Source organism: Camelus ferus, chromosome 20, assembly GCF_009834535.1.
Source record: "Camelus ferus isolate YT-003-E chromosome 20, BCGSAC_Cfer_1.0, whole genome shotgun sequence".
NCBI classification, from domain to species: domain Eukaryota; kingdom Metazoa; phylum Chordata; class Mammalia; order Artiodactyla; family Camelidae; genus Camelus; species Camelus ferus.
The window spans coordinates 2,287,089-2,307,418 of NC_045715.1; the positions used below are offsets into that span (position 1 = coordinate 2,287,089).

Below are 20,330 nucleotides of genomic sequence, written 5' to 3' on the forward strand. Positions count from 1 at the left end.
AGCTCTGCGTGGCTGTTCTGGAACACAGCACTGCTCTCCCACTGTGACCCTCAGCATCAGTGAGCGGGGATCATCTTTCCAGCAGGTAACACAAGTGGCCACAGAAACCTTAACCACCTTTTCTCAGTACTTGTGGTAAATTAGAAAGTTACCTGGCATATACTCATAAAGTTGTCTTAAACTCCATTATTGTGAACTGACTGCTGCATCTCTGGCCACTGGGAGCAATTAAACATTTTCAGAGAATGTGGACGGTTGTGCATTTGAACAGGTCTGTGACCACAGATCCCCCCAGTGCAGAGTGAGCAATGGGACTGGCTTGTCGTAGGTCTGGGCTCTCCCCGCCCCTCTGCTGGCTTCTGGAGAGCTCGCAACACATTTTGGAATAGAGCTCCTGCTGAGGGTCTCTGAGGCCTGCTCCCCCCAAGCTGCACGTAGCTGCTGCTTCTCTGTCCTCTAACAAACAGGGCCACTTACCCCTGGTGCCTGGCACGGTGAGGGCAGAGGGATGACCCTCAGAGCAGGGGGATTTGCTGAACAGCCAGCACTGCCCCTGCTGGTGTGACCACTGACCCTCCAGAATGGCAGTTTCAGGTCCCAGAAAACACAGGACATGTGAGCACACAAACACACTGGGTACTCTCAACACGGGATTTCACCATCAGGCACTTTATTTTTGGACTGTCACCGAAGGCCACTTTGGGTTGCAGGCATATCGTGGAGTGTCAGGGAAGTGGGTCTGCAGGAGACAGAGGGGTGCATGCAGCCCCACCGCTTCCTTACGGGGAGCAAAACCGGCCACAGAACAGAAGCCCGCTAGTTTTGCTGTGCTGGATGAAGAAGAGGAAAGGGTGGTCAGCACAGAACCTGGGAGTGATTCTGATGCAGCGCATCAACATGATGGCAGCTGTGGCGGCTGCCGCCTCTGTGCCCTCCTCGTTGACCTCCACAAAGGACTTGTGCACAACCTTGGACAGGTGCAGGTCTCTCTGGGACGACATCCCGGAGAAGTCTGCGCTGGCTTCCTCGAAGGCGTCAGTCATGCCCAGAGTGCGAAGGACACCCTCCATGTCGTAATTCTCCTCCAGCTTAAATCTGGGGAGGAACACCTCCACCTCCTCCTCGTCCATCATGTCCGGCCTCGTCCACTCTATGAATTTCTCATACGTAAGTTCTTTTTCCACCTAGAAGAGGAGAGGGGAAGATTTTAGGATCCAGGACAGTGCGGCCCCGCAGGGCCATCTGCTGTGATGTGCACACTATGCTGGGTGATAGGAGAGGGCAGTGAGGGGGGGCCGCCAGCTTCAGACAGAGCTTGCTGGGAAGTGGGGAGCCTGCTGGGCAGAGGTTCACACGTGGTCCCCTTGCCCCACAGCGCAGTTGCCACCAAGTTACCGTTTCCAAATCCGTGTTTTCATTTGGTAGCATGATGATCATATTCAGCTCTTTACCAACATAGGGAAGCACCAGAATTTGGGTGAATATTTCCCCTACGTAGGTCATTTTGAATGTAGATTTCTTAAACATCATCTGCACAGGCTTCTCCACGTTCTGTGAAGGAAATGGGTGAACATCAAGTTGAACAAGACCCAGTGGACACCTTTGATGACTCATCGGAGCTGGCCACTCTGGACCCCCAGAGGTGTTTTCTTGGCTTCCAGATACCACACCAGTCCCCTCCTCTGCCAGCTCATCTTCACCACTTCAGCCTCCAAGCTCTAGGGGACCCAGGGCTCAGGCTTTTTGCTGCTCTTCTCTTGGAGATTTCATTCAGTCTTGTGACTTTAAATAGTTTCCAAATTTATCTTTCTGGCTGGGATCTCTCCCCTGTACTCCAGATGCATGAATTTCAGTGCCTACATGACACCTGCATTTGGACATAAACCCCCAAGGTCACCTCTCATACTGGCCCCTAGCATTCCCCTCCACGTCTACTCCATCTATAATTTTCCCCATCTCAGCTGATGGTTACGCCACTCACAGCAGGGTCAAAAAGCCTCCTTCACACCCCACATCTGACTCACTACAAACCATATTGTCTCTATTTTTGAAGTAAAACAAAAATCAGACCTGTGCTTCCCCCTTCACTGCCATCAGCCCAGCCCAGGTCATCATGACTCCTAAGCAACCTCCCTGCTCCTGCATTTTCACAGGGGTCAGAGGGATCCGGGGAATCAGCGCTACTGTGAGGAGAGCAGGGTTCTGTGATAGCTTAGAAGATGGGTACCGAAACCAGGATGGGGGACTGCTGGAGAGAGAGGAGCACACAGGTGTTGACGGAATGAGGATGGAGAAACAGGTAGGACCTGGGTCCACCAAGAGCTTCACGTGCCAAAGTTGGGAGTTTGAACTTGATCTCAAAAGTTCTGGGAAGCCAAGGACCCTCAGCCTGAGAGCTGTGCCAGGGGACTGGCCATACAGACAATGCCCAGCAGCCGAAGAGGGCTTATGCAGCCACCTCCGATGACACTGAGGAGGAGGGGCAGGAAGAGAGGGAGGCCCCGGGCTGGCTGGGGAGTACGGATGCTGGGCTGCCTGAAGCCACCTGAAGCAGTCACTTGAGGTAGGGAGTCTTGCACGTTTGTTAAACCAGTGTGAACACAGAAACTTTCCGAGAACCTCCTCTGTTACTGCAAAACATTCACCTTGCTGACTTTAAACGGCCTCTCCTGGGTGTGCTCTTTGTCAAACTGATTATCCCAGTTTCCTTTGAAGTAGATGGCATTCACAAGAACAAGCTTAGTCATGGGGTCAACTGAATTTGGAGACAGCAAGTCTGTAATTTTCCCTGAAAAGGAGAATTAAAGAACCAGTGAGCTAAAAGGGTTTCCTGATGGATGTGTTTGGGACAGTGCTCTTGGGCCATCTCCGTGAGCTGTCAGGTGCCCAGAGGAAGGCGCTCACTGTCCCTCAAACATAACCATGTACAGGGAGACTGGTCCTTAAAGGCAGCAACAAAAACTTTAAATGCTCTGGTCAGAAAAATACCATCAGTTGAATAAAACACATAAAATGAACAAAGTAATAAGAGTAGGATAACTCACAGCAAGAGAGAAAAGAATGTTTGGTGTTTACCACGTAGGGGGATTATCCAGAAGGAGAGAGACTGTAGCGAGTGTGAACACTTAAGTTAACCATAGGTGGATGAGAGCTTAACCAGGTGTCCTGCAGTGATGCTTGGCGCCCACAGAGCACCAGCAGTGCCAACAGGCAGGCAGCTGAGACCTGTATGCAAATTTTTCTTTGCCCTTTTTATGAAAAGAAAGACTATAGTAATGTAAGAACAGCAGCAGTTAAAACATGGGCTGTCCCGGAAGAGATGCACCAGTATTGATGTGGACAGGGAAAAGGCAGAGGAAGTAACCACACATTGACAGCTCTTCAGAAGTGGACTTCAAAAGTTTACAGTTATTTAGAGAAAAAAAAAATTTCCCAGTTTACATTTGATGGTCTTGTGAAGGAACTGGTGATAAGACTAAAATAGTATGAAAACAGAAATAACGACATATTCTCACCTTCTGTCTTCTGGGCTACCCAGGTGTTTATGTGTGTTCTGGACTCCTCTGTAGCATTGCTGAAGTCCAGCTCCTCCATCTCCGCCTGGTAGAATTTGCGGCAGGAATCTTTGAAAGACTAGGAGAGACAGAGCAACATAATCACGTGGCTACAAAGATAATCAACAGTTTACTTCCACATAGTGCCAAATCAGAACATCAATAATTTTATGATTTACATGTGTAACATACAAATCAATACAAAGAATAAACCAAAAATCCAATTTCTCAGTTTTCAGCTACTTTTCTTCTTAGCTTATAAACTAACTAAAACTGTAGTCTGGAAATCAAATAAACGCCTGTGAACTGCTCAACCCTTCGCAGGAGCCCCTACACTGCACCGGCTGACCCAGAGGCATCGTGTCATCTAACCTGGCACGGTTCACGCTTTGTCAGTTCACTGCTCGGCTTGTGAATCAGTGCTTCTGGGAAGACAGTCTGGAAGCAAACTGGGCACCCATGTATTGCTAACTCGTCACACCCTTGGGTGATTTCCACAACTTTTAAACACATTTGAAACAACTGCTATTTAAATTATCCTTTAATAAGCAATGACTAATCAAATTAAAGGAATACCTAATTATATGCAGCAATTGGTATTGGATTCTTGGAATACTAAATCACTATGGAACGACTGACAAATATTTCTAATCTCCTTGTTTTACAGTCCAATATCAAAATAACATCTTAAATATCAATGCTTTTCCTAAAATACCCACCAAAAAAAATTAAGGAAAATAAGCCAATTATTTGTGTTTATTATTAGTTTTGTTTTTCTGTATATCAAGGGCTTCATTAAAAGATGACAATAACCTAGGATGTTGCTAAGACTGATAAAAATAAGTAAACCAACTTGTAAAAGAAAAACAAAAAAATAACTGGTGTACAAATCTTACCAATATTAAACCTCATCTTGACTACATTCACTTTACACCATTTGTTTTCAGTCAATTTAGATTCTGAGACAAGTGTGAAAAATAATGAAAAAAAGTAGTAAGATTGACCCAAATGTACAAAAAACTCATAAATTAAAAAGACATCGATCGAGCCCAGATGAAAAATTGCACAAAAATATATAAATAGGCAATTCTCAGAAAAGATGCAACAGTTCAACAAACAAAAAAAGTTGTTCAGTCTCATGAATGATCAAAATTGTTAAAAGTTCACCACATGCAACACTGGCCATGGTGGGCTGGAATGCACATTCTGCTAATACCCCTGAAGAGAATGTAAAGGGCTGCAGCATTTTGGGTGGGAGTTTGGCAATATTCACTAAAACTTGAAAGCTTCACTCCCTTCCTCTCTTCTACAAATCCATCTGGGACTCACACATACACAGGCACATTCAATGGCAGCATGGTCCAGGTTGGATATGAGCTCTGCCCATCGAGGGGCTGGCTGGCTGGTCACAGAACATCCACACCTGAGAACATCAACCCCAGTGAAAAAGGATGAGGCCAACCCTCAGACTGAGGTGCAGCGAATCTCAGACTCAGCATCAGGTGAGCAGAAACAAACTACAGAACGGTAAGTATGGGGGGGGGACGTTATGTCGGGAGAACCCTGCATTCCTGTGTGTGCAGGGGGAGACACGTCAAATCTGTCACATCTGCAAAAGCCGTTACAGTGGGGGGGTGTGTGTGGAAAGGAGTTTGGGAGGACTCTTGCTTTGTCTGCTTTATTTGCATCCTTATATATTAAGAATAAACTCAGATTGAGTAATTTTTGAAAAATAAAAAATCATGAAAGCACTGTAAATAAATAGAACCAGCGTAATTAGACAAAAACTTTAAAAAATTCTGCATTGGAAAATACAATCAAAATATTTACATGTGTAAAAGTGAACAAGTCTCACAATGCACAAAAAACTATCAATATGTGAAAAACAGTGATCAGAAATACTCATTTGATCACTTTTGCATTTTGGCCAGCTCATCGCGAACTGTGCTGTGCTCCATGTTAGTTCTTTTATAGTTTCTGTATTTAAGCATCAGAAACACCTGGACAACATTATTATAAGGCTCCTTTTACAGGGGATGAACCTGAAACAGTTACAGGAATTGCATGAGGTTAGGGAGTGGAGCCCAGGGTGCACCCCACCTGTGTGAGCTTGGCTCACAAGCTCTCTGCTATACCACAAGGCCCCTCTGTCCCCACGGCCTTGTTCTCAGCTTTCTTAGTTAAAACAGCACGTGTGACTTACTGAGAGGAAATCATAAGACTTTTCTCCGAAGAGCCTGTTGGCGGTTCTGAGCAAGTACTGAGTGCCGGTTCTGTTAACTTCGGTGAGAAGGTTCTGGAAACCCTGGTGGACATCTCCACCTCCACCACTGCTTTTGCTTAGAGAAAGTGCCTGAAATCAAAAACAGATGAAAACGCACAACCTCAGTATGCCTTGACTTCAGGAAATGGACACCACACCAGACTCAGCCTAAAAGGTCCTTCACTGCAGCTTAAAAGAAGATTCACCCAATTAAAGACAAAACGTCTGTCGGAAGCCACCCAGCCACCCTCCCTGTAACATCTCCCATTGGAAGCCAGAGCAGCACTGGCAGGAGCAGAAATGACCCTTTGCAAACCCAGTTCTGTGTGCCCACTCCTTGTGGTCTGTCTACAGACAAGGCATACCGTCTCTGCAAACTCAGGCTTTGTCCTTGGATCTGGGCTGGCCCTGGGATGTGCTCTGACCAAGGGAACACAGGAGAAATGACACTGTTCCAGGCCCGGGCCTGAAAAGACCTAGCAGCTCCAGGTTTGCTGTCTTGTCCCCCAGCCCTCATGGTGTAAGGTGTCCAGGCCATCCTGCTGGGGGGTTGGGGGACACCCCTGGAGAGCTGGCAGCACATGAGGAGAGGTCCTTGTGGGAGGACAGAGCCCCAGCCCCCACCAGGGCCCTTCCCCATAGTCCGAGAAACCATCAGCATTGTCATTTCCAGCTACTGAACTGTGGGGCCGTTTGTTTTGCAGCCACGGAAGATCCAGGCGTGGTTCTGCCCTAACATGACGCTAAAATATGGACGCTGGCTCTGGACCCGGCAGCTGCTGAGGCTGGAAGGACAGTGAAGAAGCCGTTGCTGGCAGCTGGAGGAAGGGGGCTTGCGCAGAAGAACTGGAGGGGCGCCACCTGCCACGGCGGAAAGGCTGGACCTCCTCCCCCTGGGAACTCGTGTATCCAGCCAAGGAGGCGCCCAGAAAGGACGTGGCGTCTTCAGCCACCCCGGAGAGTGTGGGAAGAGAAAGATGAGCTGAAGTGGGACCTGTTTTGTTTTCCAGCAGAATTTAAAGGAAATACTTCCAACCCAGGACTGGCTGGGTAGAAAATGAAAATGTTTCTCACTCCCAGCCTCTCCAGCTGGCCAGTGACTCTGAAAGTAAGTGACAGCCTCAGAGCAGAGGTCAAGCCCAAGGCACAGGCCTTGGGGCAGGATTAGGATCCACTTTGTTAGACCCTGGAGATTAAGGCCGTGCCGGCAGACCCTCTCGGCCACACAAGCGCCGAGCGTCTTCAGGACACTGTTTCCCCAGCCCAACAGAGCCCTGCCTCCAGCAGGCTTGTGCATGTGCTTGTCCAAAGAAGCAGAATTTCAGTTGATAAATAGAACCCCACGTGGTTTAGAAGAAGCAACCTGGACCTTGGACACCCAGCATCCAGGCCTGTGAGGAAGTAAACTGCTGCTGTTTGGGTTACTCGGTCTGACTTTGTCAGACCAGCACTAAGAACCCTCCACCACCGCTGGGAGACCCCTCCCTGTCTCGCTGCCTGTGTTGGGGGTTGGGCAGCAGATATTGTCTGGTTCACAAAGCTCTGCACCCAGGAGCCTCAATAGCCCTGCTCTTCTAGATGTGGAGCCTGGGCCGGCCCCAGGAAGGGAGGCCCTGGGGCCTTGGGAGGGGTGAGCGGGCCTCGCCTGAATCCTCAGGGGCCAGAGGGCAGGCTACAGCCACCATCCTGGCCCTGTGAGCCAGGCCTTCACACCCCTGCGGCCCCTCTCGGGCTGGCTCTGGGCTTGGCCGAGGAACTAGCCTTGGCCAGCGGGGCCTTAGTAAGTATGACAGGGAACAGAACAGAGGCTGGATGAGCACTTGCACATTCGAGCTTGTCCTCCTGGAAGCCAGGTACTGAGCTGTCAGGAAGCCCAGGCCCCACTGCCAAAGAGATACCATGTGGTGGGCCCTGGGGAAGCTGTCTGTCAAGAGCAAGCTCTTTGGGATTTGAAACCAGCTCAGCTGACAAATTGATAGCATTTACTGTTATCCAGAACTGGCTTCAGGCACGTACCTGGGACATCTGGGCCGCCGTGTTTCCCTCTGCCCCCATGAAGACCATGGCCAGGGCAGAGGAGAGGCTTATGGGCGAGAAAAACACATTTTTCAAGTTGTCTTCACCCAGCTTTTTCAAAAGGGTCAAGGCAAAGGTGCCATTTGCTTCTGACAGAGCATCCATGATGGCGAGTCTGAAATGATGGGTTTAAAATCAGTGTCGTGTAAAGTTAGGCTACATGTCGACCTCATCTCACTCAGCTATTAAGAGTTACCATGGATGCTTTGCTTCAATGAGCAAATAGGTACACACACAAAACTCATTTTTGGTGGGGGGGGAAGCCTCTGAATTATTTTGTGGGTTTCTAATATTAAGTAAACAAAACTGAATAGTCATGTTGGGGACAGGGAGATCAAGATGGCCAGTCCACTGGGAGAGGCCGTGGCCCCACGGGCCTCAGTGAACTGAGGAAGGACAGAAGTGTAGGCCCTGTGCACATTGGGTCTCCTGCAAGGTCACCACATGTCCCCTCCCCGCCCATCTGCGCTTCTGTTTGACCATCCACACAATTTTCCCCTCAAATGTTGAAGGAGTATCAACTCAAATGGAAATGCCAACCTAAGAGAGGCCATTAATAAAGCACTCTGTCTCTGGTAACTTGGAACGCATCTGCTGCAGGCTCTAACCTTCCTGTCGCTGACCTTGAAAGGCACACCTGCCCGCCTCTCCCAGCAGGAAAGCAGTAGACTGGGCAGCCCACAGTATCCAAAGGGATTGTGGAGAAATCAGTGCAGTTGTGTTTATTTGTATCAAAGGAATTACAGCTGACAGATGAGTAGTCCTTCACTGGAGAACAGCTTTGGTCTTAAATCCTGCGCTGGGAAGCAGCAGGAGACTCAGGAAGAGTTGGGAGGCCAGGGGACAGTCCCAGCTCAGGGGCCCCGAGTCAGTCACTCGATTTCTGCTCCCTGCGTGAGGACGGGGATGTGCCAGATAATCTGTGCTCCGGGCGGGTTGCAAGGAAGGCCAGCCCAAAATACACCACTTTAGCATACTGAGCATTGTGAATTAAAGTTACTTGAGAAATAGCTGGTGTAAGGATACTCTAACCCTCCTTTGTCCCTCTGAAAGTGGAGAAGAAATCTCCACGTGAAGATGCCCTCCCTGTACCAGGAGTAGAGAGACAGCTTCATGGCCAGAGACGGAAATTCAAGGCCGAAAAGGCTGTATAAACAAACCCCGTTACTTCTTCATTGACCTGTTACCCCAAGCAAAACCCACAGCCAGTTGTTTCTTTATCTAAAAGATACAAAAGCTGCCAACTTTGGTCACTTCTTGGCGCCTCATGTCTGTGGGGTTCCCGCACGCACGAAATTAAATGTGATTGTGTCTCTGTTGTGGATCTGCCTTACGTCAGTTTAATTATTAGACCAGCCAGAGAGAACCTAGGATGGAAGAAACATCTCCCTCCCCTGCATTCTCTTCTATCTTTAATATCCAGTAACTGTCAACGTTCACGCAGAGAAAAACAAAAATTCAGCCGTCTTCAAAGGCACAGTGAGGCTGGTAACGGCATCTTTTCCTCAACTTGTCTGACAATGACATCTGATGGCTGTGGAGGGAACAGTCATGTCTGCGCCACGTGAAATCACTAAGCAAAAAGGAAGCCAGCAACCAGTGCTGCCCTAGGGTTGATCCAGGATGTTCAGGACAATCTCCTGGTAGAAAATGTGTTAATCACGAGAGAAGTGAATAGTCCACTCGGTAGAAGTCCTGGAATCAAATGGGAAACGATGCTTCTGACACGTCCCTCGTCTGTGTCTTTGAGGGCAGGACATTCGAGGCAGCTCTCTTGTTCCCCAGACGGGAGCGTGGTGTGGCCCCTGCCCCCCGGGGCCGGTGTGAACTGTTCCACTGCTTCAGGCCAAGGCAGACACAACTCGTGAAACACAGTGAGAAGGAAAGTTACCAGAAATAACAAAATAAGCGTAATTAGCAAGCTATGTGGTGTTCCTGCAGAGCAGCCAGGATTGATGACATACTCCTAAAACTGAGAAGAGAATGGAATAAAATGGGCTCCAAAAAGAGTTGATTTAAAAAAAAAAAAAAAACTGACTTCAGCAGAAATCTGTGCAGGGCTACAAGCAGCAGAGTGAGGGCTGGAAGCCCGGCCTGTGGCTCTGGGATCCACCTCTTAATCCCTGCGGCACACGGCAACCCCCCCACACACAGGTGGGTGGAGAGCAAATGAAAGACGTCTTTTTAAAACAAGAACTTTCAAAAGCTCAAAAACCATTAATTTCCGATACTGACAAAGTAAGATAAGTATTCCTTCTTGTACTATGCAAATGATGCTATAAATTGATACTCTAAATATTTCCATTGTAGTTCAGAATAATGTAAAAAATAAAAATAAAGGAAAAGAAAATGCTGTGAAAAGTCATACTGTTTGAGCCAAAAATTCCACTTCTAGGAATTTCGTTAGAGGTAGAACTCACGGGTACTGATAGAAATATTATGCACAAAACCAACTATTAAGTTGCTTCAGAAAAAGGTTTTAAAATACCCGAAAGAGGCCACATTTATGTCACATTCATGATGGAATATTAAATGGAGGTAAAAAAATTATAAAAAATCATCCTAATGTCACAGGAATATACAAAATTAAGTGAAAAAAGATGTCAAGCTATAAATACAGTTTTAAAATCGTATCTATGTGAGTTAGGAGGAAAAGCACACGAGAGCATAATTTACACAGAATGGAAGGAAATGTGTACACCAGATGTTTCTGGGTTGTGGGCAACTTTTATGTTTTTTATGTTTTTCTGCATTTTCACATTTTTTTACAGCATGTCTGTATTATTTGGGGGGTCGTTCTTTTTATGAAATTAATACACATGCACTTAGTTTAAAAGACAGATGTTGCTGGAAGAGGTGTCTCAGAACTACAGGGCCTCCTCCACTGCTGTCCTGGCCTCCAGCCACCGTTTGCTCTGTGGTAACAAGGAGTGTTCAGAGCTGAGCCGGGCACTGTACCTACGAGGTACCTTTCCTTCACATAACACTGCTTTTCTGTATGTAAATACTACCTCTCCCACTGCTCCCCAGTTCTTTAGTTTTCTATGTACCCATGGCAAGTTTCCCCCAAATGTCATGTCAGTCAAGCCCTTTCAGTAATTTTCAGATATAAGGAATCACCCACCAGCTCCCTCTTCCCCTCCCACATACTGTGGCCCTGCTGGTGAGCACAGAGATTTTCATTCTCAAAGGAATTTTTTCATAGACAGGGAATAACAATCCTTGCTAAATAACGTGCTCTCGTCAGTGGTCAATTCGCTGTTTGTCAATCTGATAAAAATAGTTTTTCCTCAAAGCAGCAAATAAGTTCTTTTTCCTTAAATATTTAAGCATTGGTTACGTATTTTAATATATCAGATTTTTTAATGCTCTAAACACTTTTTTTAAAGCAAACTTAGAAATTTCACAACCAAACATCAGTAAACATGTAAACTCCTGTAAACCTAATAAATCAAGATTTACAAATCTAGTAAACTAGTATCACCTAAGACTATCAAATATGTTTAGAAATACACAGAGCAGTATAATGGTTACAAAACTTATTTCTACACCTGTACTTAAGTCCAGCACAAAAGTATTAACACCGTGGGTCTAATTTTTTTTTAATCTTTTTATATCTCCTAAAGTGACAATAATGCTTATTTTAATGGCTCCCTGGGGTTAAATTAACCTTAAGGGGCCATCTCCTCCCCACGCAGGCTGCCTGGTTCCTGTCATCCCAGCTGCTCCACCTGCGCTCACTGTTGGCCAAGCACATTCTTGGAGGCAGGGAGGTCGGAACTTCAGTTCCCCCTTCGCTGGGATTTTACAAGGCCTCAGCCAAACACCAAATTTCAGTTTCTTGTAAGTCAGTGTCCTTCCTTAAAATGAAGTATTTGAGTTTTCCTCTGACTGGGTTGTATAGCCCAGAGTCCTGTCATATTACGTGGCTCTAAGCCTTTTAGTTTAATCTTTAGGCCTTTAGGTCGGTCTGTGTAACCACCGTGCTTGTTGGCTCAGAGCCTGGAATAAGCTGGAATAAATTTTCACGCAGCAGTCACAGATGGGTCCTCGGACAGCACGTCCTGAAACGTGACTGAAGTTCTCTTGTGCCTTTTTAAAGCTCATCTTGTTTGCCTCATCTGAACTTCTTAATGGTCATGACTTTTTACAAATAAGATATTTCAATTAGCTGATGGTCCTTTTCTTATTGGTGCCAAATCGTCATAACTTGGCTAGTGGGGTCCTTTTTAAATTATTTTGTCTTAAGATGTTGATCTCAAACATCCTCCCTTTACAGCAACAACAAGGTCTTGTAAATCCATCTTGAATTTTTTTTTTCTGAGTCCAAAGACACCAAGCGTCAGTCCCTTTCTTTTAATAGAGAAGAGTTACAAAGCACAAAACTGAGTCCTCAAGGAGCGTGCGAGTCTTGGCACCGTTGTGGCAAAGGTAGACAGGTGTTTCCTTCCGGATCCCTGATCCACCGCCCGTGAAGTTTTTATCTGCCCGACTTTCCTCAAACACAGCTGCACTTAGAGGATCCATCTGGGCTACAGCTGTCCTGCCCTCTTTCCTGTACTTCTGTGTCTGGCCCACGTTTGTCAGCCACGCTGTCCACGTGGGTCGGTCTGGACCTGCTGCTTTCCCCCACGAGATACCCCTTGGCCAGTACTGTCCTTTGTGTTGGGCCCCAGTGTCTTCCCGCTTCGTGGTTACTCCCCTCTTTGATGAAGCCAATCGTCCGATAGCTTTTTAAGACAGCACACATACGTTTCGTTTTCTTGCGTGTCTGAAAATGTCCTTATTCCACCCTTCCACATGACTGCCCGCTTAGCAGAGTCTGGAATGGCCGCACGTCATTCTACCTCTGAGTCTTTGAGGCACTGCTTCTTGCCCCTCAGCCTTTGGCTCTGCTGTTGGGAAGTCTGATGGCATTCTGACCCCAGATCCAGCCCTCCGCCCTTCCACCCTACTCTTTGGAAACTTATGAAATCTGATCCTTATCCCCGATATTCTGAATGTCACAGTCATGTGCCCTTCAGATGGGCCTGGTTTATTCATTTTGCTGTGTACCTGGTGGGGCCCTTTCAATCTAACAAATCAAGAAAATTTCCCTTCCTCTGGGAATTTTTAAGATACTTGTTCGTTTCCTCCAGACTGACTTCTCTTTTTCTGTGCCGCCTGTTCACACGTGTGGCTCACACAGAAACTGACACTGCCCGGCCCTCTGGGACGCACGGCTGTCTCACGTTCTTCCTTCACTTGCATTTTCCATCACAGTGACTTTTTGTTCCATTTTCTGGGACACATTAATGACTTTCTCCTCCAAACTTTACCAATTTTCTCCAATCTCAGCCATTGTATTTTTAGTTTCTGCAGACTGTGTTCTCTGCTGTTCCTTCCTTAGGTCCGTCTTCCACTCCAGTTCCCTGGGTAACACCAGTCAGTTTACTGCATCGTCTTCTGCTTCCTGCATTCTTTCTTTTCCTGGGGTCTTTTCTTCCTCGTGGTTGGTGCCTACTTTACTCCACAGGCACCCAGCCCCCTCCTCTGTCTGGTCACTTCCCTCCTCCCAAACCTCTGACATCTCTTGTCCACTGTTTGTCTCCTGTCTCGTTTCTCTGTCCTTGTGTTTCCAGTGCTTCACAAGGCCCTTCACTGTCATTTTAGCAGAGTTTTATGAGAGGAGGAAGCGAAACACATGTGGTCACGAATCTACAAACTTTTTATGAGCAGAATAAAATGGTATTTTCATGTTTAAAAGTCATTTCTCCACCTATTCCCAGTTCCTCTGTTGTGAAATAAATGCCCAAGCATTGAGTACCACTTATTAAAATCCTTCGTTTGTCCTGAAACGTGAATTTGAAAATAACCTGCACTATTACATAATCATAAACTGACTTTCGTTACCACTTTGCAATAAAATGAAAATCCTCAATAATCAATCATAAGATTAAAGAGATCTTTATCCTAAAAAAGAAAGAAAAATAGACCCAAATTTAAACATTGATTCATTGCTCACTAAAATATTCCAGATATCAAAGAAAATTATAAACAACCTAGTGAGATTTTTTTTTCCTTAATTGAAGTATAGTTGATTTACAATATTATGTTAGTTTCTGGTGTGCAGCATGGTGATTCAGTTTTACATGTAGATATTCTTGTTCATTATAGGTTATTATAAGATATTGAATGTATTTCCCTTGCTGTACAGAAGAACTTTATTGTTTTATCTATTTTATATGTAAGTAGTTAGTATCTGCTAATCCCAAACTCCTGATTTATCCCTCCCTTCCCCTTTCCCTTTTGATAACCACAAGTTTGTTTTCTGTGTCCGTGTCTGTTTCTGCCTTGTAAATAAGTTAATTTGTATCATATTTTAGATTCCACATATAACTGATACCATGTATTGGTCTTTCTCTGACTTAGTATGATAATCTCTAGGTCCATGACATTGCTAAAATGGCATTATTTCATTCTTTTTTATGGCAGTGCGATTTCTATATTGAAGAATATCTCTTTTCCATTCAATGCTCATACCAGTGATAAGGACACACATTTCAGAGATCACATTGCAAACTAAACACCTAACAATGGCTTTCCAAGTTCCTACTTTTTAAGCTTCTATAGGTAACACAAGCAAAAGCATCCTTCATACAAACACATGCACACACACATGCAAAATTCATTATATATTTAAAAATTATTTACTGCTTCAATGAAATTGTGCCTTTTGAAAATATATATAATCATGAACATAAAAACCAGTATCAAGGTTTTGTTAATGAAAAATACACACGTGTGTGTGCATGTGTGCATATACATAAAACAAGTCTAACAAATTATCTTTGGCACCATTTTTTCCCCTGTAGCACCAATGGTAACTTTCAGCAGTTAATGTGCATAATTGATTTCATTCAACTGATCAAGTCTTAGTTATTTTTTAAGGTGTCACTAATTATGCTTCTTGCCTTCTTGGATTAAGAATGTACTTGTTTCCTACATGAGTTAACTGTTAAAAGATTGGTTTAATGTAGACTTGGTCTCCTGCTTTGTCAGATTCCATTCACTCTAATTTCACCTACTGGTTGGAGTTAACGGCAATGAGCTGAATTGTAATAAACTGCCTTGTATTCGAATTGGCATCATACAGTTAAATGCTTAGTTCACATGGCCAAGTATGACAAACTGTGACCTTTCCCTGGGGTGGCATAAACTGGGGACACAATTAGTCACGAGTGGTAGGGAATCCTGAGACCTGCCCCAGAATACTGACAACCTCAGCGCTTCCTGTTACACCCCGCAACGCAGGCAGTAGGACCCAGATCGATCCAAAGGTTACTCTACCCAGGCTGCCTCCCCACATCGGCCCTCCAACCACACCCGGGAGGAAACAGAACTGGGCTGAGAAGCAAAGGGGCCAACACTGACCCAGCTCCCCACAACCCGGAGCAGTCCTGTGGGCATGCGAATTAATTTTCCAGACTCTTCCCCCCAAACTGAGCTTTATGAGGGAAGAAAAGAGAAGAAAGTAACGTGTCAATTTCATCTAGTAGCAAACCCCAAGTATCATTAAACTCTCCACCACGTCCTCAGCCCCAAAGACACCAAACCTTGTTTTGCCTGCAGCGAGTTTAGCAAAACAAAAAACAAACAAACAAAAAACAGTCGTAACCAGATCTGGACGGTCCTCAGGGTTATCTTCGCTGGCCTGGAACGTTCCCAAGCTCAGGCCACACCCGCTGTGCCGTAAACAGGGCTGGGCTGCAGGGTCCGCCAGGCACTGACCCGGCCTTCCCTCCGGCCTCCATTCCCAACGCCCGGCGCGCGCCCGCGGGGTCACCTGCGCGCGCGGGGCCCGGCGCAACACCCCGGGAGGCTGGGCGCCGGCCCCACGCGGGCGCGGGCGGGTCGGAGGGGCCTCCGCGTCCCGGACGCCGGCCGCGCACACTCACCGCGTCGTCACGTCTGCCGCGGCCGCCGGAGCTGACAGGGGAGCCGACAGGGAAGCCGTGCCGGACGCGCGCCCCCGCCCGCCGGCCGCCGCCGTCACCGCCGGCCGCTCTCCCCGCCTCCCCGCCCCGCGCGCAGGCCCGACCCCGCGGCCCCGGCGCCCCGACACGTACCCGAGCGCGCGGCCAGAGCAGGCTGGGCGGTGGCGGAGCAACGGCGGGGCCCCGGGGCCTCAAATACCGCGGCGGGGAGGCGGGCGGGCCCGGGCGGGGCGGGGAGGAGCAGTGCGTGCGCCCGGTGAGCCCCGCGCGCCGCCTCCTTTCCGGTCCTAGTGCGGTGACCGGCCCCACTGGGCCAACAGGGGCGTGGATGGGAGGAAGGCCTGGCCCTTCGGAGCCTCTCAGTGGGGTGAGCAGCATGTTACTGTGACTTTGGGGAGGCTGTGACTTAGGTCCAGAAAAGTGCCACCCCTGGCACCTGGCTTAAGTGGCACAGCGCAGAACAGACTTGTGAAATGCAGAGAGCCAGGCCGCTTCGCGCCCCTGCGAATCCGGCTCCGGTCCGATAAATTGTACAAATGCTGCGGAATCCCGGCCTGCCGCCTCCCAGCAGTCTGCGAGAACGGAGAGGCTCAGGGGCTGGAGTGGGAGTGCGGACTGAAATAAACTCACGCAACGTGAGAGTTGTGAGCTAAGCCTTATTTGAGGCAAAATGAGGACGATAGCCCAGGGTAGCCTTTCAGGTAGCTCTGAGGAGCTGCCGGGAAGACGCGAGCGGAGCTCAGCAGTGTGTCTGATTTTAGGGAGGGCAGGGGTTACGTTCAGTCAAGCACAGTTCAGGCAGAGGCTTGTTGCTAGTCACGAGATGCTGGTGTCACTGTTAACAGTTTCAGTGCTTTTCTAGATATGAAGAGACGCAAGAATCTGGGCTCATAAAGTCTTCTCCCAAAACTGCCTGTCTGAAGGCCTGTGCTGCCAGTTTTCCCAGAGCACAGAGCGCCTCGTTCCTGATCTCCACCCTGAACTCCTTTCAGGGAGTGTTGAAGGTCAGTGGCTGCAGTGGCTCATGATTTAATCCAAGCAGAGGCAGCCGGCAAGTGCCAGTGGGATCCAGCCCTTGTAGAAGCAGGTGGCAAGTGCCGGTTTTTAGTTGGCAGGGAAATGCTAGCTTTGTATTAAAAATACCAAGTTCAATTTCAGAAACGTCAAATTGTTTAGTGCCTCCTCTGTCCTTACTATAAGCCAGGGGTTCTCTGCATCTACACCTGTGACCTCTGAGCCGGGTAATTCTTTGTTGTAGGAGGGCTGGCCTGGCCCCTCTCCCCACTCAGTCGGTGCCAGCAGCAGAGCCCGCCATCCCTCCTCCCCAAGGTGTGGCTGCTTTGACTTTATTTTTGGAGTAGGGACACATGGAGGAATGTTTGGGGATTTCTCCCTTCCACCCTTGTCCTCTCCAGTCCTTTTCACCTCAGTTTGATTAGCTCGGCTTTATCATTGCTGCTTATCTTTTTGCAGAAGTAAGCAACATGAACATACTATGAAGTGATAAATAAAATTGAGTCACTTATGTCAAGGGGCTTTAAAATGGAGCTGGAAAGCCATTAGAGAGGTGGACCTTATGCACTTCCTCACCAGGTGGAACCACGAACTTTTGAACTGGGCCAAACCTGCAAATATGCCAAGGACTTTGCAAAAACACCTGCAACTTGCCACAGTAATGGACTTTCCCCTCCTTCTAGTGATGGCCTTGGCGGTCAATCACCAAGACTAGCTCCTGCCTCCAGCTCCAGTTATAATCCTCTGTACGGCAGCCCTGCCTCCTGCCTTTCCAGCCCCTGGCCTCTCTTACTCCCTAGTGGGATGCTGGGTTGCCACCCAAATCTGTGTGCCCCAAATTGCAATCCTTTGATCCCCAGTAAACTCTTTTGGTTTGATTGTTGCTTCAGTGTGTGTGTGTGTTTGTGTGTGTGAGATATTACATATATTTTATATGTTAACGTATATCTTATATATTTTTGTGTGTTTTATGTGTATTCATTCTAATTTCAACTCTGTTCTTACCAAAAGAGCAGCACTCAATCTGTCCACCTGCTGTCTGTCGATAGTTCTGCTACTTTCTTTTTTCCACCTAACACTAAATTTTGGAGATTTCTTTAATCTGGCACACAGAAATCATCCTTGTTCTTTCTCTGGCTGCTCCGTGTTCCACTGACTGCCACTGATGGCAACCATCTTAACTAATTACAAACAATGCTGTCATAAACAGCCCAGTGCTGGGCTTCTCAGAGTTTAATGCCATGCCAGCGACCTGAGGGTGCTGTCAGAATGCAGATTCCGACTCAGCAGCCCCTGAGAGCCTGCGTTTCTAACAAGCGCCCGGGAAGCTGAGGCTGCTGGCCCACAGACGCACTTTTGGTAGCAAGAGCTTGGTGTGATGATTGTTTTCTATGATTCTTAGAAGCAGGGTTGCTAGATCAGAAGGTAAATACAGACGTACTTTGGGTGCTGTCAGACCCCTCTCAGGAGTGGTGCCGCTTGGCCCCCTCCCCCGCTGTGCCCGAGGGCCGCTTCGCGGCCGCGCTGACAGCTGTGCTTGGCTTTTTCTTTGGATTTTTACCAGGTGACAGGTGAGAAACACTGTCTCCCGTACCCTAATTAGCATTTGCTTTATCATGAGTGAGTCTGAACATCTTTTCTTAGGTTTAAAAGCCATTGCCTCTTCCTGTTTTATTCCCCCCATCCTGTGAATTGTTCATGACTTTTGTTCATTGTAAAAATCGCTTGGTCTTTCTTTTCGGTTCTTACATGCTCTGTATATATTAGCATAATTAGTCCTTTATGAGCTATGGCACAAATAGTTTCTCCCAGCTTCTCATCTGATGTTTTCTGGGACTGCTTCTGGTGCTTTTGGCATACATTTTTTTATGTAGTCAAATTGAACGATTTTTCCTTTATGACTGATAGATTTTTGCATCATAGTTAGAAGGCCTTTCTCTGAGTTATACAGTTCACCAGTGTTTTCTTCCAGTATTTGTATGGCTTTACTTTTTACATTTAGACTGCTGATCCAGTTAGAGTTTACCCTGCTGTTCGAGAAATGTAGATCCAATTTTAACTCCTTCAGATGGCTTTCCAGCTGTTCCAGCTCCTTTTGTTAAGAAGTCTGTGATTTTCTCTGATGATCTGACAGGCACTTTTACTACATAGCGAGTAGCTGCATGCCCTGGGGTCTGGTCTGTCTCTGGACACTGTATTTAGCCCCACTGGTCACTCTTTCAACCACAGAGCTTCCATGATATGGTTTGCTACTTGATGGGGCCAGTCCCCCTCATCACTCCCCTGTTTCAGGATTTTCCTGGCTGTCCTTGCTTCTTTATTTTCCCAGGTAAACTTGAGAGTCAGCCTGTCTAACTCTAAAAGAAAGAAAAAGAAAGTGTTGGTGTATTTGTTAGAGTCATACTGAATTTACCTTGCGGTAAATGAATGTCGTTTACTGATTTAGTTGTCCCGCCTGGAGAAAAGCAGGACAGGCCACCCCAAAATGAGCCCCTTTGGCGTGTGAATTTCTTTGAGCAGAAGGCAGCCAAGACCCAGCAGACTCAGGAAGACCTTTACCTCTCCCTTAGCTGCCTAAAAGAATTTAGATAGGGGGCCTGGCCCAGAAAGAGAGCTATAAACAGAGATAACTTTTTACCTGAAAGACTTACCTGCAGGGCAGGGCAGACATCTGATTACCAAACCCCTGCTCTTATCTTCCTGCAAAAGGCCCTCCCCCCTGGGAAGCCCCAGCTCCATCCTGAGCCCTCGGCTCTGGGAGGCTGGTAAGTCTCAGTTGCCTGGCTGCCTTTGGGTCGTGTATTTTCATGGACTCCCATACATAAAAAGCTAAATCTAGTGGGGAGGGCTTAGCTGAGTGGTCAAGTACATGCTTAGCACACAAGGTCCTGGGTTTAATCCCCAGTACTGCCATTTAAAAGTAAGTAGATAAACCTGATTACCTCCTCTCCCCACAGAACAAAACAAACCACCCCACCACCACCAACAACAACAAACAGAAGCTAAGTTTGTTTTTCTCGTCTTACTCTGTCGTATGTCAATTCAATTATGAGACGAGCAAAAAGAACCTAGAAGGGGAGAAGGTAAGTTTTACCCTCCCCTACATAGCCAGGAACATTCTGGATCTTCCTGTTTGCCCAAATACTTGTTTTTCTTTTTCAGGAGTGTTTTAAAGTTTCCTTCATAGAGGACTTGCACATTTCTTGTTTAGCTTATTCCTAGTTATTTTATTTTTCTGTTGATTTTATGCAGAAGCATTTTTCTCCCTTTATGTTTTCCAGCTGGCTCCTGTTGTATATGAGAGGATTGTTTCCATGTGTTAACTTTATCACTTGCTACCTCACTGAGTTTTCTTACTATTCGTGTCAGTTTTCTTTCACTGATTCTTTGGGTCCTTGTGTCCTACAGCTGTATTATGTCACCTGCAGATAGAGATAGCTGTATTTC

At 47.0% G+C, this 20,330-nt stretch overlaps 2 protein-coding genes across 6 annotated transcripts in view; one reads left to right on the forward strand and one right to left on the reverse strand.

Moving 5' to 3' along the window:
• Positions 1-648: 648 nt before the first annotated feature.
• Positions 649-16,544, reverse strand: SERPINB6 (serpin family B member 6). Of its 5 annotated transcripts, none has more exons than XM_032462411.1 (7): positions 16,002-16,140; positions 7,834-8,008; positions 5,758-5,907; positions 3,516-3,633; positions 2,646-2,788; positions 1,396-1,551; positions 651-1,184 (listed from the first exon to the last, which is right to left on the reverse strand). In XM_032462411.1, the coding sequence occupies exons 2-7, from the start codon at positions 7,996-7,998 to the stop codon at positions 780-782; spliced, it is 1,137 nt and encodes a 378-aa protein (XP_032318302.1). In that variant the 5' UTR covers positions 7,999-8,008; positions 16,002-16,140; the 3' UTR covers positions 651-779. The 5 variants fall into 5 exon arrangements, with proteins under 5 accessions (XP_032318301.1, XP_032318302.1, XP_032318304.1 ...); XM_032462413.1 differs by lacking the exon at positions 16,002-16,140 and adding an exon at positions 15,831-15,965; XM_032462412.1 differs by lacking the exon at positions 16,002-16,140 and adding an exon at positions 15,489-15,804.
• The window catches only part of NQO2 (N-ribosyldihydronicotinamide:quinone reductase 2), a 33,648-nt gene continuing 29,416 nt past the window's right edge, over positions 16,099-20,330 (forward strand). Inside the window, exons 1-2 of the mRNA XM_032462418.1 lie at positions 16,099-16,236; positions 16,732-16,873. The gene's annotated coding sequence lies outside the window, so the exon portion shown is untranslated. The remainder of the gene's footprint in view (positions 16,237-16,731; positions 16,874-20,330) is intronic.